The 16,927-nt window shown below is 47.2% G+C and overlaps 1 protein-coding gene across 1 annotated transcript in view; it reads left to right on the top strand.

Moving 5' to 3' along the window:
- Positions 1 to 16,927, top strand: part of NUP98 (nucleoporin 98 and 96 precursor) — an 853,605-nt gene that overhangs the window by 448,872 nt on the left and 387,806 nt on the right. The window contains 1 exon segment of the mRNA XM_078658655.1: positions 11,190 to 11,343. Coding sequence (XP_078514781.1) covers positions 11,190 to 11,343 — 154 coding nt within the window.

The raw sequence follows: 16,927 nt of genomic DNA, 5'->3' as shown, positions 1-16,927 counted from the left end.
CTCTTTCCTGCCCAAGGTCGTCACAGCCTTCGGGCAGTCCATCACCTTGCCCACCTTCTTTCTGCCTCCGCATCCCTCGAAAGAGGGAGTGACTCCACCGTCTGGACCCAAAACGTGCGCTCTCATACTATCTAGACCGCACACGCCAGTTCTGGGTGGATGACCAACTCTTTGGTGGTTAGGTGGGTGCTAAGAAGTGACGGGCGGTGCACAAACGGACCATTTCTCGATGGGTCGTTTTGTGCATCAAGTCTTGTTATTCACTGGCTAAAAAGGACCCTTCTGTGGGGCTGCGTGCCCATTCCACTCGGGCCACAGCGGCTACTACTGCCCTGGGTCGGGGAGTCCACTTGCAGGACAGATGGCTTTTTCGGCCGTTCCGTTCTCCAGGACTTTCTGGTGTGATTATTGGTTCGCAGACCCACCACTGGTGTTGGTATTGCTGGGGTATCTATTCTAAGGTAAGGAATCTAATACTAACCTGTTTCTTTCAGATGCACAAGTTACTTATCTTCGGTAACGATATATCTGTTGGAAAAAGTAGTTAGTATTAGATTCCTTACCGCCCCACCCATCCTCCCCGTTCTGCAAACCGATATTTAGCGTTAAGGTCATCCCTTTCAGGGCCCTAGTTTCATGGCACCAGTGTTGGTTTTTATCATGGCTCTGCGTATCTGGCGCGGAAAAGCTGTGTATAAGAACTGACGTCCGGGCGTGAGGGCGGCGTCGAAGTACTCCGGCGACGTCATCCCGACGCAGACGGACGCGGAGCCGCAGACGACGCCTAGCGACGCGCAGGGGTACTGCTATGCAAAAAATTCCGGATCCAGACTGACGCCTGGGGATATTCTAAGGTAAGGAATTATGAGACAGTGCCATCTTTCTTGCCTTGGTATGCCCCACTTTTTTCTGAACTGCTGATGTGCTTTGACTGAGTGTGCCCTCGGTCCCTGCCAATCGGGTACCCAGGGCCTGTGTTCCTTCCCTAAAAAGAAAAGCTATGCTGAAACAAAATACCCAATTGGCACCTCTGGCCACTTGTCAGCCCCTAGCAAATGGTACCCAGGGCTTGGTGACCAGAGAAGACCCCTGAGGGCTGCAGCATTTATTGTGCCACCCTCAGGGGCCCTGTACCCTGGCAACCACACACTGCCTTTGCAGGCTGAGTGCTTAAGTACAAAACCAAAACAAGAGTCGACATGGCACACATCCCTGTGTGCCATGCCCACAGAACCCACTGCCCTGACATACTTCAGTCCCCCCTCTAACTGGGTGCCCTATGCACCGTAAGTGCAGTGATGCCATTTAAGAGTATATGGTGCTGGGAGGTTGTCATTACAAACTCCCCAGCACCATAATGGCTCCACTGAAGACTGACCAGTTTGGTACCAAACTTCTCAGCACGTTAAACCCGCACTGATGCCAGTGTGGGATTTAATGTAAAATGCACGAGAGGGCATCTTAGACATGCCCTCCAAAACCCGATCCTACAATCCACGTCTGGGCTGAGTGGCTGCAGAGGCTGCCACACAGCAGACATGTTGCTGGACCCCTGGGTGGAGAGCCCCCCGCTCTCCTGGGCCTGCAACAATGCACATTCAGGGCGAGGTGATATGTCTCCTCCCCCAGGATGGACAGGGGTAAGCTTCAAAGGCATACCGCCTCTGAGAGCTTCTCCAGACCATTTGCGGTACCCAGCAACTGGCACCCCACCCATTGTACCCCCACTCTGGTGGGAAGACTTGCGGAAAAATCTACGTCAGGAAGGAGGGTGTGCCAACCTTTGCAACTCCACCCCTCAGGTGGAGGAGGCGAGGTGCAGCACGACCCCGGGCTCCGGCCATCTTGTAGATGGGGAGCCCTGCCCAATCCCAGCTAGGCTCCTGCCCCCTCCCACAGGAGAGGAGCAGGCTAGTGGGTGTCCTCACCCCAGGACAGGGACCCATTGGTCCCTGCCCTTGCCCTACCTGTAACGCCCCTAATTTAGTATTTAGGGGCTCCCTGAATGGTCCTTCCTCAGATCCCGATATCAAAAGAAGGAAAAAGATCAAGAAGACCCGCTGCGCAGCTGCTAACAGGACAACCACTGACTTGGCCCCAGCCCCACCAGCCTGTTGATCCTGGAACCTGCTCCTGCCTAATCCCAGCGACCTCCCCGGACAGCAACCTTGGGACACCCAGAGACCTGCCTTGACCCTCTCGATGATTGGGACTTCCATCATCAGAGGCTCTGCTGCAACAACCCACCTGGTGCTCACCAGGAAGCTCCGGACCAGCCCACTCTGTACCAGCCGAGCCCGGGCCGGGCCAACCCGAACCAAGACCATGAGGACGTCCCCCGGCGACTGGGACCCGAAGTCCAGTGCCCAAAGACCCTCCTCGACGAACTAGCCGACGCATACAGACTCAGAACCAGGGGCCACCCCAACCGCGACCAGCCGAGTGGAAGCTTTTCCGACCCCCAAAGACACCCCGGGCGCCCGTGGCCCCCTGTGCCTCCCTTTGAGGTACCTACCTGTGCTCCAAGATCCCAACTTACCTCTCGAAGTGCTAGTTGCCCCTGGAGAGTCACTGTCCCCGAGCCTGCAGCCTTTGTTCCTTTTTCAAGATTCTCATTGGATAACATTGATCGCCCAATGGCTCAAAAGCACCCTGCACCCAGCCGCTCGAGTGCCGCTGGCTGTGACCTCTGTCCTATCCTATTCCCCCCCCCCCCCCCTTGCCCCGAGCAAGTGACCAGGAGCCCAACTCCCAGAGCCGCGTGGCCTGCTAGCCAGCAGCCACCAACCGAAGGCCCCCTTTCCCTCATTGGATAACATTGGGCCTTCCTACCTCTGCACCCGGCCGCCCCGGTGCCGCCTGGACTGCACTAACTGTACTCACCTGACCCTGGGGGACCCCTGAATCTATGCCCAGAACTCTAACTTCATCAACCAAGTACTCACCTGGAAACCGGTAATTCACTTACCTGCCATTGGATAACATTGGCCAATTTTGACTCAAATTTTCTGTGAGTAGTTTTGAAAACTGAAAATATTCCTATAAAATCAGCCAAAGTCCGAATTCGTAAATACTCACCTGTGATCAGGAGAGAAGCCAGTACTGTACCTTTCAGCCCAGTACTGAACCGCAAAAGTAATCCCTAGCGGGCTTACAAGTAACCTCTATTTTCTCAATAGGAACCCATTTTCTGCTTTTCTATGAAATTTCTTCTAAGTGTCCACTTTTGAAAACTGCAAATATAATTTAAAAATCGGTCGAAATACTGAAACGCAATTACACACCTGTTTTGAGTTAAGCCCCCAGTGCTGGCCGTAGGAGACTAGTGCTGGGTTACAAAAGTAACGCGATCGTACTTTACCTGTAACTTGAATTTCCTCCCATTGAATAACATTGTCAGAATTACCTTGAAAAGTTTCTAAGTGTGAACTATTAAAACAGCTTTATATTCAGGAAAATTCATCACAGTAACTGCTTAGACTCCAGGACTGAATCGAAGATCTAGTCCTGGAACTACCAAAGTAATCCCTAAAGTAATCAACTGTACTTACCTGTGAAAATCCCATTGAGCTCAATGCTAGAGTGTGTCAGAACTGTGTTGCTTACTAGCTAGCCTGTTATTGTGTGCACAAACTTTATTGCTCCTCTGCAAAGTATTTACATGAGAGTTCTCATACCTTGAAAAGTTTATTTTTATCACTGTTGGTTCTAAAAATAAAACTATCTAAGGATATAATAACAATTGACCTGGAGTTCAGTTCTTGAGTGTGTGAAACCTTTTGCTGACTGAGTGTGTCAAACAAATGCTTTACACTGTCCTCTGGTACTGCCTTACTGCTCGACCAAGCTACCACTTTGGAGAGTAAGGTCAGTTCTGACTTAAACCTCTGTTATACCTTTTGGGGTTTGTGGATTCTACACACTCTGTACTGGCTTATTGTCCAGTATATATGTATAGAGCCACTTCCTCACAGGAATCTTATACTAACTACTGTTTCCTACAGATATATCGTTACCGAAGGTAAGTAACTTGTGCATCAATAGATGTATTAAATATATTTAATTAGCAAACAAAAATATACATAAATTTGAAATGTTAATTTTAATGAGGATTGGAGGTTTTCTTTTTTTATTATTTGGTGTTCATTCTATTTGTCAAAGCAATATGTTAGTCTATCACATGACTTTGCTTTCATTCTTCATAAAGCGTTCTCTTTCTTTGTCTGTGCACAACAGTGTATTGGTTAAGGCCACCAGTACTCCATATTACATTCTATTTGCCCCAATTGTGCTGCTCCAAACATTTATCATAGTATACCAATGTAAATCTTCGTGGGCAATTTCAAATTCCTTCACATTTACAGAGCAATTGAAAATGTTTGTTTACATTTTTATGTATATACTTTAATTGTATTAATGTTGTTATTTTTCTAAACTGTCGCTGATCCCCTGAGTGGGCTTCGTGGACCCCAAGGGTTTGTGGACCACAGGTTAGGAACGTCTGGTTGTGAGGATTTAAGTTATATCTGAACCAAATTTTTCTTGCTTCTTTGCCATATTCACATTTGAGATTTTATTAGGTACCATGCATTTTCTGGCTCATACTCTGCTTAAAGCAGACAACTCCCCTTGTTGTACCCGTAGTCCGAGTCAGATTGTTGAATCAAATTCTATTTTTTGTTTGCATTTTAAGTTACCTTAAGGAAGCATCGACTGAAGCAGATTTTGTAGGAATATAATATTAATAAGTAGAACACACTCACTCTGCCAATGTACAGAATTCAGTTTTGTACAGGAAATATCTACTGACAAGCATGGACAATTTGATTTTTAATTTTTTTTATATGTTCCTTAACGTAACTTGGATGATGAGGATGCCCCTACTTTTATCTTTTTGTGAAGATAATTGTTGACATGCAAAGCTAATTCTTAATTGATTTAATAGTGGTTGTATTTTCTATCTGTGAAGGTTTGTTACTTTGGTTGAGGTAATTACATTTTAATCCGTTATGTGCCTGTCACATTTTGATTTTCTAGACTGTATGTCTGTTTTAAAGATGTGTATTTATATGAAATAAATTGTGAAGACATGACTGCATGTTCCCAGCGCTTTCACTGTTCCAAAAATGTTTCTTCTCATAAAGATAGCAGGTAATTATGACAAAATAGAAAATAGTGTTCGAGGCATATGGGCTGCAGATGGTAGATTTATGAATAGATCGCCATCTGGTGTTGGGCTCGGATGATTGCACTTGTTTTTCTCTTGGAGAAGTCTTTGTCGTCACGAGATCGATGACTCCTCCTTTGGGTGCTAGTGCGCATGGGCATCGGCTCCATCCTTAGATTGTTTTTTTCCGCCATCGGGTTCGGATGAGGATCGAAGCGCTCCGGATAGACTTCGACAAAGAAAGTTATATTCGGCGCGTATTCCCTTTCCAATTCGACGGTATTGTTATCGAACGCGGCTACACTTCCATTTTGACGCGTTTCGACGCCAACAACAAGATTTCCAACTGCTACGTCGACGAGACCAAGAGGCCCATCTCGACGTAGTCCAGCCCGGAGTCCATGGAAAGGACTCCATTCAAAAAATGTCCAACGTGTGGTGCTAAGTTTCCACACAAGGACCTACACGAGGTGTGCAACCTCTGCTTGTCCCCTAAACACAAATCCAGGGACTGTGAAGCCTGCGCGGCATTCTCCTCCAAGTCGACGATTAGAAACCGTCGAGCCCGAAGACACGAGGTATCGAGAATGCAGTCACAGGCAATCACGGAGCTGTTCGAGGACCAGCACCCCGAAGAGGAGGAAGAAGAGGAGGACGAGGCGGGGTCAGAAGCGGACGAGTCCGACGTCAAGGAAATCGACGTTCATCAAACAGTGAGTGACGACGTCCCTTTACCAAAGAACAGACCCCGCACGGTGTCGACCCCGCCTTCGAGCCCGGTCAGACAACCGAAAAAAGTTTCAGACGCCCCGCCTTCGGGCCCGGCAACGAAACCGAAAACAAAACACTCTGTCTCCCACCATGGTGGATCAGAAAAACGGCCCACTTCGACAGCGACACCGAAGCTCCATACAAAGGAAAGCTCGAAGTCGAAACAGTCCATGTCGAAACCGAAACATGCTTAGACGTCGAAGACAACCTCGACACCGAAAACATCGGATTCGAATAAACTTTCGGTGCCGAAAACACAAATGGACAGTCAGAAGAAAAAGCACCTTTCGGAACCAAAAACTTCGGTACCGACACAGGAGCGTCAAACCGATCCTAAACAAAAGACTGTTTATTGATCCACAAACTGGCATGGTAGTGACCGAACTACCTAAAAAGAGGAAGAATGAACAGTTGGACGACAAAACTCCTCCTCCTAAGAAGAGAACAACGGGGACGAATACAACTCCTCCCCTTTCTCCACAACCTAGAGACACACCCTCTTCTCCTCTTCCTCACACTAGGCCAACTACTCCTTTCACACCACGCCCATCTACACCTATAACAGATGTAGAAAGTGACACAGGAGAGGGAGAACATCCTAGGGATGATGAAGACACGATCCCAGAGGATGCAGACCCATGGGAAGATTATAATGTACGGTCAGATAATGATAACGACCCTGAACTGTATCCCTCAAAACCTTCACCACCTGATGATAATACAGGTTTTGCAAAACTAATTAATAGGGCAGCAAAATACCACAAGGTAGAGCTACATGCAGAACCTTAAATAGAGGGTTTCCTGTTAGAAACACTACCTGCTGCACAAAGAACATCAGGAACACTACCAATGCTTAAGGGTCTCCTCAATCACACATCAGAAATATTCAAAGACCCGGTGAGGGCTAGGGTATTAAACCCAAGAATTGATAAAAAATATAAGGCAGCTCCAAAAGACCCAATATTTATCAAGGGACAAATTCCTCTGGACTCACTAGTGGTCACAAACGCTCGTAAGAGAGCAAACTCTTTAACTACAGGAGAAGCTCCACCTCCTGACAGAGTCTAAGCTAATAGATGCCTCCGGCAAGAGAGTAGCATCCCAAGCGGCTAACAGCTGGCGCATAGCTAATACGCAAGCGCTACTTGCACGGTATGACAGAGCTCATTATGATGAATTAGAAAAACTCATCACGCATCTCCCTAAAGAACATCAAAAGAAGGCAGATCAACTCATACAAGAGGGAAAGATAATAACTAATACTTCCATTAAGTGCGCCCTAGACGCAGCAGACACTGCAGCAAGATCCATAAACACAAGCATCATGCTAAGAAGACATGCATGGCTCAGTTTCAGGGTTCAAACAAGAGGTACAAACATCATTATTGAACCAACCTTTTGATGAGAAAACACTTTTCGGCTCAGGGACAGATGAGGCCTTAGAAAAGATGAAAAAAGATACGGAAACGGCTAAATCAATGGGAGCATTGCAACAGCCAACCCAAAGAGGTTCCTTTCGTAGGTCCACCTATAGAGGAGGATCCAAAAATACAGGTACAAGCCAGCAACCAACCTCTTTTACACCGACATCACCCAGAGGTAATTCTAGAGGCAGTTACAGAGGTAACAACAACAAGGGTAGAGGTCGCGGAAACAACAACAACCGCAACTCTCCAACCCCAAAGCAGTGACTTCATACAGCTTCCCCCAGACCATATAACACCGGTCGGGGGACGCCTATCACAGTTCCTACCTGTCTGGGAAAACATCACATCAGACAGGTGGGTGAGACAAATTATCCAACATGGTTATTGCCTGGAACTCACAGCTACCCCACCAAACATCCCCCCCAAACAGCGTCCAATGAGACAAGATCACCTAACACTGTTAAAACAAGAAGTACTATCCCTGCTAGAAAAGCATGCCATAGAGAAGGTTCCACAACACCAACAAGGAACAGGAGTATACTCCCTATACTTCCTGATCCCCAAAAAAGACGGGTCTCTAAGGTCAATACTAGACCTCAGACCTCTCAATGCATACATAAATTCGGAATATTTCCACATGATCACGCTCCAACAAGTACTTCCTTTACTGAAGAAAGGGGACTTTCTACACTGGATCTAAAAGACGCTTACTTTCATATCCCTATTCACAAAGCCCACAGGAAATACCAATACCAAGATGGAGTGTGCAGGAAAAAAGACTGCACATCAATCATCTAGAACTACTAGCAGTGTTTCTAGCATTGAAAGCCTTTCAAATGCATGTTATCAACAAAGCAGTCTTGATCAGAACAGACAACATGACCGCAATGTATTATATTCAAAAACAGGGGGGGGGACGCACTCTCTCCAACTATCCAGACTAGCGCAGGAAATCTGGAGATGGGCCATTCCTTAAAACATCTATCTATTAGCCGAACACCTACCAGGAGCTCAAAATCAGATAGCAGACATCTTAAGCAGACAGTCAGAACAAATACACGAATGGGAACTGCACCACCAAATACTGCAGCCATTCTTCCAAAGATGGGGACAACCAGAGATAGATCTCTTTGCCACTCATCAGAACGCAAAATGCCAAAGCTTCGCATCCAGGTACCCACACCACCTGTCGCAGGGCATGCGTTATGGATATATTGGTCCAACAAATTTGCGTACGCTTTTCCCCCTCTTCCACTAATCCCATTAGTGGTCCGAAAGCTGCAACAACACTCAATGACCATGATACTAGTAGCACCCACGTGGGCATGACAACCGTGGTTCACCACGCTCCTGCAACTCTCACAGGTGCCACACCAAAAGCTAAGAATTTTACCCATGCACCTTACACAGAACCATAGAGAAATAATGCACCCAGATCCCAAACAACTGAACCTAGCGATCTGGCTCCTGAAATCCTAGAATTTGGGTACTTAGATCTACCCCCAAATTGTATGGAGATCATTAAGCAGGCGAGACATCCCACCACCAGAGCATGCTACGCAGCGAAGTGGAAAAGGTTTGCTGTATACTGTACTAGTAATAACATCAACCCTCTGGACGTATCAACAAAAGAGATTATTTGCTATTTACTACACTTACAGCAATGTAATCTTGCGTACACATCTATCAGAGTACATCTAGCAGCTATAGCAGCGTACCTACAAAACAGACAACACCTATCCCTGTTTAGAGTGCCAGCAATCAAAGCCTTCATGGAAGGCCTTAAAAGAGTCATTCCACCAAGATTACCACCTTCCCCGGTCTGGAACCTCAACATAGTACTCACCAGACTAATGGGACCACCTTTCGAACCTATGTATAGGTTTGAAATACAATTCCTTACATGGAAGGTGGCCTTCCTTATAGCCATTACCTCCCTCAGGAGAGTAAGCGAATTACAGGCATTGACAATACAAGAACCATTCCTACAGTTACACCAGAATAAAGTGGTTCTTAGAACAAACCCAAAGTTCTTGCCTAAAGTAATTTCAGCATTTCACATCAATCAACCAGTGGAACTACCAGTCTTTTTCCCAAAACCACAGACGGTAGCAGAAAGGGCCCTACACACATTAGATGTCAAAAGGGCAATATTGTACTACATAGAAAAGACACAAAATTTCAGGAAAACTAAACAACTATTTGTAGCGTTTTCCCCAACACATAAGGGCAATCATATCTCTAAAGCGGGCATTGCCAGATGGATTGTAAGATGTATACAAATATGTTACATAAAAGCAGAGAGAACATTAGCTGTTCCTCCTAGAGTTCATTCTACTCGTAAGCTAGGAGCATCTATGGCATTCTTAGGAAACATTTCCCTAGATGACATATGCAGAGCAGCAACTTGGTCTACACCACATACCTTCACAAAACACTACTGTGTTGATGTGCAGGCTACACAACAAGCCAGAGTGGGCCAAGCTGTATTAAAAACTTTATTTCAAACGGTTGCGACAGACACGGGTGACCACCGCTAGGGAGGTAACTGCTGTATAATCTATTCATAAATGTACCATCTGCAGCCCATATGCCTCGTACGGAATGTGCTACTTACCAGTATGCATCTGTTCTTGGCATAGAGGGCTGCAGAGTGGTACATGCCCTCCCTGCCTCCCCGGAAACCTGTGTCTGTCCCAACATTATCTTATTTAGATACACTTACATGGGCATCTCTTTCTGTATTCTATTACACTACTCCATCTAACCCTACTATGGCAAAACAATCTAAGGATGGAGCCGATGCCCATGCGCACTAGCACCCAAAGGAGGAGTCATCGATCTCGTGACGACAAAGACTTCTCCAAGAGAAAAACAAGTGCAATTATCCGAGCCCAACACCAGATGGCGATCTATTCATAAATGTACCACTCTGCAGCCCTCTATGCCAAGAACAGATGCATACTGGTAAGTAGCATATTCCTTTTTGTCTTTTCTAATAAATCCTTAGCTGCCAGTTGCTTTAAGCGCAATGCTTTCTTATGACTTAAAGGCTACCCGATAATTAATTTGGAATAGTCTTTAAAAAAATATATATATAATCATTCCAGGAGTACCAGAGACCTTTTCCTTGATTTTTTGATATACGTACAAGGAGCATCAAGCCAAATGAAAATGTCCTCCTTTTACGACCTGTATCCCTGTGGCAGTCTGTAAGCACTTCACAATGTGTTTAGGAGGCAGAGGAAAGACGCATGAGAGCAGTACATACAAACGTAAAAGCGCATTGAGAGCACTTTTGGGAGACATTTTACATGCGCTCTGAAACCCAGGGGATACACCAGAGCTAGATTTGGATTTACAGGAGTGAAGGGGTGCATGAAGGTGTGGAATAGGGATGAGGAAACGAACAATCGGTGTTTAGGCTACATTGCGGAATCTGAAACATTGTAAGGGGGCACTGTAGGCACATGGATACCCTGTGACAATCTCATTGTTACCTTATTGGGTATTATGAATATTTGCAATTCAGCGAAGGAGGTGGGTTCCAATCCCCATCAGTTTATTTGTGCGTACGTGTCATTGGTTGGAGGTGTGAGGGGAGAAGCACCGGGGTAGGGGTGAGATTTTGTTTTGATTTTCTGGGTGTGGATCTGGCTTGGTATGTATACTGCTCTGAGATATAATGTAAAAGCGTTTTAGAAAATTCTATTTTTAATAAGAAATGTACTTGGAGAGATAGAAAGCTGCTACTGCACTTGGTTGAGTTCATTCGTTTTAATGTACAATCTCATTCTGACCTTTATATTCATTTTGTTACATAGATCATGAAAGCTTCTCTGTTTGCTGAAGAAGATGATGGAGACGTCGTTTTTCACCAGCACTTTACTGCATTTCCTTCGAGGACTGATGTTGTTCAAGAGGTCACCACCCCTAGACTTTCTATTTCTCAATCACAAGTAAAAGTTCGGCCATCAGGTAACTGGAAATTAGTGAAGACATATTATTATGTATGCTAAATACAGACTCCTTTAAATAAATTTTTCTGGGTAATGCAACATTACGGGTCACTTGGTACAAAATGCACGTTTATATTGCCAAATAAACTTCGTTCAGAGCCATTCATTAGAAACTGTTCCAATAGCTTTCATACTTCATGAATCTACAGTGTCTTTAACATCATCACACATTAGAAATATTTACTCAGTCTGGAAGATCATGAGCAATTTTGTAAACCATATAACTTTGATGGAACCCTTTACAGCACTTCCATTAGAGTGTAAACATTTTATGTCGGTGGACTACATGTCATCACTTTCTTAGTCTTTTAATTGTGGGGAGGCAGAAGACTTTTTTTTGTTGATTTGTTGAACGTTTTTATTTTTCCCAAAGGGAAAGTACTCTTGCCATATTTGTGTGAATCTGTGTTCTCTAAAAGAGGAGCACGAGGGGTGGCATGGATGCCCCTGGGTCTAACCGTATCTCCATTAGTGCAGGTAATAGCTTAAAAAAAGTGTCTTGAAATACTTAAAGGCAAGTCACATAGAATACAGATGAGGCTTTAAGACTAGTGTCAAGGATTTCTGTCTTGGGGAGCGACAGTCAATAGGGTTGATAAAATCAAAAGATAGCAGCAGAAGAACTGGGAAAGACTGGATTCTACATGCCTTCAGTGAGTAGCTGTATCTGATAGACTTATAGCTACAGATACTGTACCTTAGAATTATCCCCAATTGTCAGACTGGAATATGAAATTTTTTATGAGCAGTACCCCTGCGTGCTGGTAGGTGGCGTCAATCGGCACCGCATGGTATCATCCGCGCAGGAAGTGATGTGCGCGGGGCAAATATAGGCGCCACTCCAGATCTCTGAAATTAGTTTTTTCTTTCTGCTCCAGTCAGTGCAGATCGGAGAGAACTACCCCCAGTTGTTTTTGACTGACCCTTTTCGACTTTTTATCAATGTTTTTTGAGATTCTTCTCTTGGTGCGACAATGTTGTCCCCAGAAAGGCTGGAGCCAAGCCCTGTGGCACCTGTCACCAACAAATGTTGGTCAAGGACCCGCACCATGTCTGTCTTGAGCACGACCACGATGATAAGACCGGCTTCATCTGCGGCACACCACAGCCTTGAGGGATCGGTCCCTCAAGCTCATTGGGCTCATTTGTGGGCATGGCACACAGGGATGTTTGCCATGTCGACTCTTTGTTTAGTTCTGCACCAGGACACTCATCCTGCAAAGGCAGTGTGTGTGTCAGGGTGCAGGGCCCCTAAGGGTGGCACAATAAGTGCCACAGAGGGGTCTTCCCTGGTCACAATGCCCTGGGTACCTAGGGTACCATTTACCAAGGGCTGACGTGGCCAGGGATGCCAATTGGGTTTTAGCTTCAATACAGTTTTAGGGAAAGAACACAGGCCCTGGGCACCTGATTGGCAGGAGCCCAGGTCACACGCAGTCAAAGCACATAATCAATTCAGCAAAAAGTGGGGGCATACCATGCAAGAAAGATGGCACTTTCTCACACCTGCCTTTTGATGGGGTTCTTTTATTTAACATCCACATGGACTCCACTATTCAGCAACTTCTTGCGGGGCTCCATCCTCATCCCCCTCCGTAAGCTTCGGCTTGTCGGTCCTCGGGTGTCGGATGAGAGGAGTTTATCCCATCTTTCTCTCTGGGCCTCGTGTTTCGGTTGGCCCGTCTGTGTGATGTGTGTGCCTTAGAATGCCTTCAGGGTCCTTCAGTCAGCCCCTCTGTACTTTTGGCTGCTGGTACAGCCCTTCAGCTTTTGTGGTGTGTGTTTTTTGGCTTTTAGTGAAGCCGTATAGGTCCTTAGGTTGGACCATCTGTGTATTTTTTGGCTGATTGGTATGCCGCCTGCAGTGATACCCACAGGTCTTTTATGTTCTTGACCTCTGCTGCGGGTTTCCCTAAGAGGTGTTCCCGTGTTTTGTTTTGGGACGTGTCATACCCTACGTGGGGTACTTGTTGGCTATTGTATAGCCCTGTCCTAAGCTGGACGGGTGTGGATACTTTCTCGGGTTGCTCACATTTCTTGGCGTCACTGTATACCGCTTGGTGCTGTCCTTTTTCTTCCGTCTGAGCGCAGTTTGCGCTTCCCCAGGTTCTGTCCTGCTCAGTATCCAATGGTGTTTCTATCCTTCTAGAGGGCTTGCCTGTCGTACATTTTGTCCTTTGTCCCTGCGGGATATCTGCTACTGTGCGTTTTGCCTTCCCTCTTCAGCCTCTGGATCGCCAGACCGACTTTTGTCCTGCCATCTACAGCATCGTGTCGTGGTCTTTCCACCTTCTTGTCTGATGTTTCGGCCTGGTCCTCTGCCTTGCGTTCCAGGGGGGCTGGGACATTTCTGGTGTTCTCCTGGGTTCTGGTTGACAGATTTGGGTCTGTACTACATGTTCTTGCTTCCCGGGGGTCGCTGTTCTGGGCACACTACTTCGTAGTACTTACCACCTGCCTGCCGCGCACACCTAGTCGTTATGGTCCACCTCCCTGGGCCTCAACATGTACCTGTGTGCTCCTGTCCTTTGCTGTGCTGGAGCTTTGCGCAACTGTGTCTTCCTTCTCACGTATGCGCTTCTTGGCCGTGGGGCCGGTTCTGCCTTGTCCCCTACCTAGTGGCTACTGCCCATTCAGCTGTCCCCTTCGCTGGATGTGTTCTCCTGAGGCGGGCTCTGCCGCCATTTCCACCTCTTCTCTTTGGGTTTTGCTGGTGGTTCTTTTCTTTCTTTCGTACTCTCTTGGTGCTGTCTGTCCCTCTGGATTTTTGGAGGATGCCCTTTGCCCCTCGGGTAGGCTTGTGGTATCCTGGCCTTCCTTTCTCCTTGCTTACTTCTGCTTGATGGGGACTGGGCCTTCCTTCCTGTCCCAATGACACATCTCCTGTTGGGGCCCTGTGTTCTTCCAAGCTGGTGTTCTCTCTCAGACCCTCCTCCCCTTTGGGTATGGCAAGGGTATCCATTCTACTTTAAGGAATCTGTGGCTAGTAGTCTTTATCAGATGTGCAAGTTACTTACCTTCGGTAACGTGTATCTGGTAGAGACGATTCTAGCTGCAGATTCCTTCATGGTCTCCCCTTCCTCCCCGTTCTGTGAGGACCTTCAGCTTGGTCTTCTGCACTCGCCTTCCTCCGGGTGGTTTTGTCTTCTGCGAGTGTCCTCTTTAACTTCCTACCTGGCAGGATGCTTGGTTCTGTTTGTTTCATTCCTTCATTCTGGTAATGGATGGTAGGTTCATGTGTGCTTCTGCATCCCTACACCCTGGTTATTCCAATGTGGGGCATTCTCATACTCTTCTCCCTTTTTCATTTCTTGGGTTTTCTGACTCCTCGGCAGTCCTCTAAGTTGGGGGTCTCCTGGCTGTGCCTCAGCCCTTGGCTCTTTACAGGGGATACAACCCTCCTTGATGGTGTTGTCTTGGGGTAATTTGTCGTTACTTATCTGTTCCGGAAGTGTTACCCTTCACTGTTATGGATTGTGGTTGCAGACTTTGTCGTCTGCTGTAACATTTTTCACATGTTTTTCTGCCTCGAGGGAGGATATTGCCTTTGCTTTGCAAGGTTGCTTCTCAGAGCGGTGCTCTGCTCTTTTCCTTCTATGGCTTTCTGTACCACAGTGCCTGGCACTTTTCCAAATGGTGCTGTTCCTCACCTTTCGTTTCTTCCCTTTCTGTTTATCTGCTTTTTCGCACACTGTTCCCATAGTCTCACAGTTTTGTTTGTGATAGCGCCATGTTGTGGCGCGGAAAAGTTCTCCGAAGAAAACCGACATCAGCGCGCCGGGGTGAGGCTTAGGTGACCTCGCTGACGTCACGTCAGCGGACGAAGTCAGGGCTCGGTCACGTGGTACCCACCCCCCGGCGCGCAGAGATGCTGTGACAAAAATTTTTCTGGATCCAGTCTCACGCCTGGGGATAATTCTACGTTAAGGAATCTGCGCCTAGAATCGTCTCTACCAGATACATCGTTACCGAAGGTAAGTGACTTGTATTGCAAGTTCATTGTCCTGCCCTTTGGTATCACTTTCACCACTTGAGTATTTATTAAGGTGGTAGAGCTCCTCTTCGCAGTTCATGGGCATGCATATTTGGGTACCTCAGCTACTGAATGTTGAATGAATCGATTAAGCAGCTTGCAAAGCACGATAACTCACCCATAGGGTCTCAATTCGCGAGGGGGAGGTGGCACGATTGTAGATCGGTCGCAAGACACTGTGGTTCAGTTGAAGAGCCAGGTCTTGAGATCATTCTTGAATTAGAGCAGTGACTATGATGGCCTTCGGGGGAGAGGCAGGGTGTTCCAGGTCTTTGCCTTGAGGTAGAAGAATCTTCCCCATAGGGTGGTCTTGCAGATTCATGGCATGGCTGCCAGGGCCAGTTGAGCGGAGGTCTCTGATGGGTGCGCGATACGAGAGGCGTTGGTTGAGGTATGCAGGTTCCGTGTCAAGTAGGGCTTTGTAGGTGTGTGGTGGATCTTGAAGGGGATTCTTTTGCTGACTGGGAGCCAGTCCAGGTCTCTCAGGTGTCTGGTGCTGTGGCTGCGGTGGGGATGTTGAGGATGGGTCTGACGGAGGCCTTCTGGATGGTTTGCAGTTTCTTGAGGAGTGTCTGGGTGATGCCTGTGTAAAGATCGTTGCTGTAGTCGATTCTGCTGCTAAGTGCGTGGGTGACAGTCTTTCTGGACTTAGAGGGGATCCACTTGAAGATCTTTTGGAGCAGGCATATCATGTGGAAGCATAATGACTAGACTGCTTTGATCTGGCGGTTCAAGGTGATTGAGGAGTCCAAGATGATGCAGAGATTTCATGCTTGATCTGTGGTTGTTGGGGAGGTCCAAGATCTGCTGCCCACCAGGGTTTGTCCCAAGCGGAGGGGATGGCACCCAGGATGAGGACTTCGATGTTCTGAGTTTAGCTTAAGGCAGCTGTCCTTCATCTACGTGGCAACAGCCTTCATCCTGTCATGGAGCTCTTGGCGATTGTGGGTTTCTTAGTGAGGGAGAGGATCAGCTGGTTGTCCTCAGCATAGGAGACGATGTTGAGTCTGCTTCCTGATGGTGGCTGCGAGCACGGCATGTAGAGGTTGAAGAGAGTACGGCTCAGGGACGAGCCCAGAGGCACTCTGCCCCTCATTTCTGTGGTTCCCAGTGGTAGCCTGACTCTGTGTTCGGTCGGTGAGGAAGGATCGGATCCATTCCATGGCTTTTTTGCTGTTGCCGGCGTTGTGGAGTCTTGTGCATAGGGTGCGGTGGGAGACTGCGTCGAAAGGCTTCTGGAGGTCCAGAAGGATGAGGGCTGCAGTTACTCCTCAGTCGAGGAGGGTGCGGATGTAGTCTGTGGCTACGAGGAGGGCGTTCTCCGTACTGTGATTGCTTTCGAAGCAAGATTGAGAGTGGTCCAGGATGTGGTTCGCCTCTATGAACTTGGAAAGGTAGGCTTTGATTGCCTTCTCGATGCCCTTGGCTGGAAAGAGGAGCAGAGAGGTGGATGTGAAGTTCTGGAGGTCCTTCGGGTCGGCAGAGAGTTTCTTCAGCAAGGAGTTGATCT

The sequence above is a fragment of the Lissotriton helveticus genome, chromosome 8 (genome assembly GCF_964261635.1).
Source record: "Lissotriton helveticus chromosome 8, aLisHel1.1, whole genome shotgun sequence".
Taxonomy (NCBI): Eukaryota; Metazoa; Chordata; class Amphibia; order Caudata; family Salamandridae; genus Lissotriton; species Lissotriton helveticus.
Note: the sequence above shows the minus strand (reverse complement) of the source record. Positions and strands in the feature narration are given on the sequence as shown.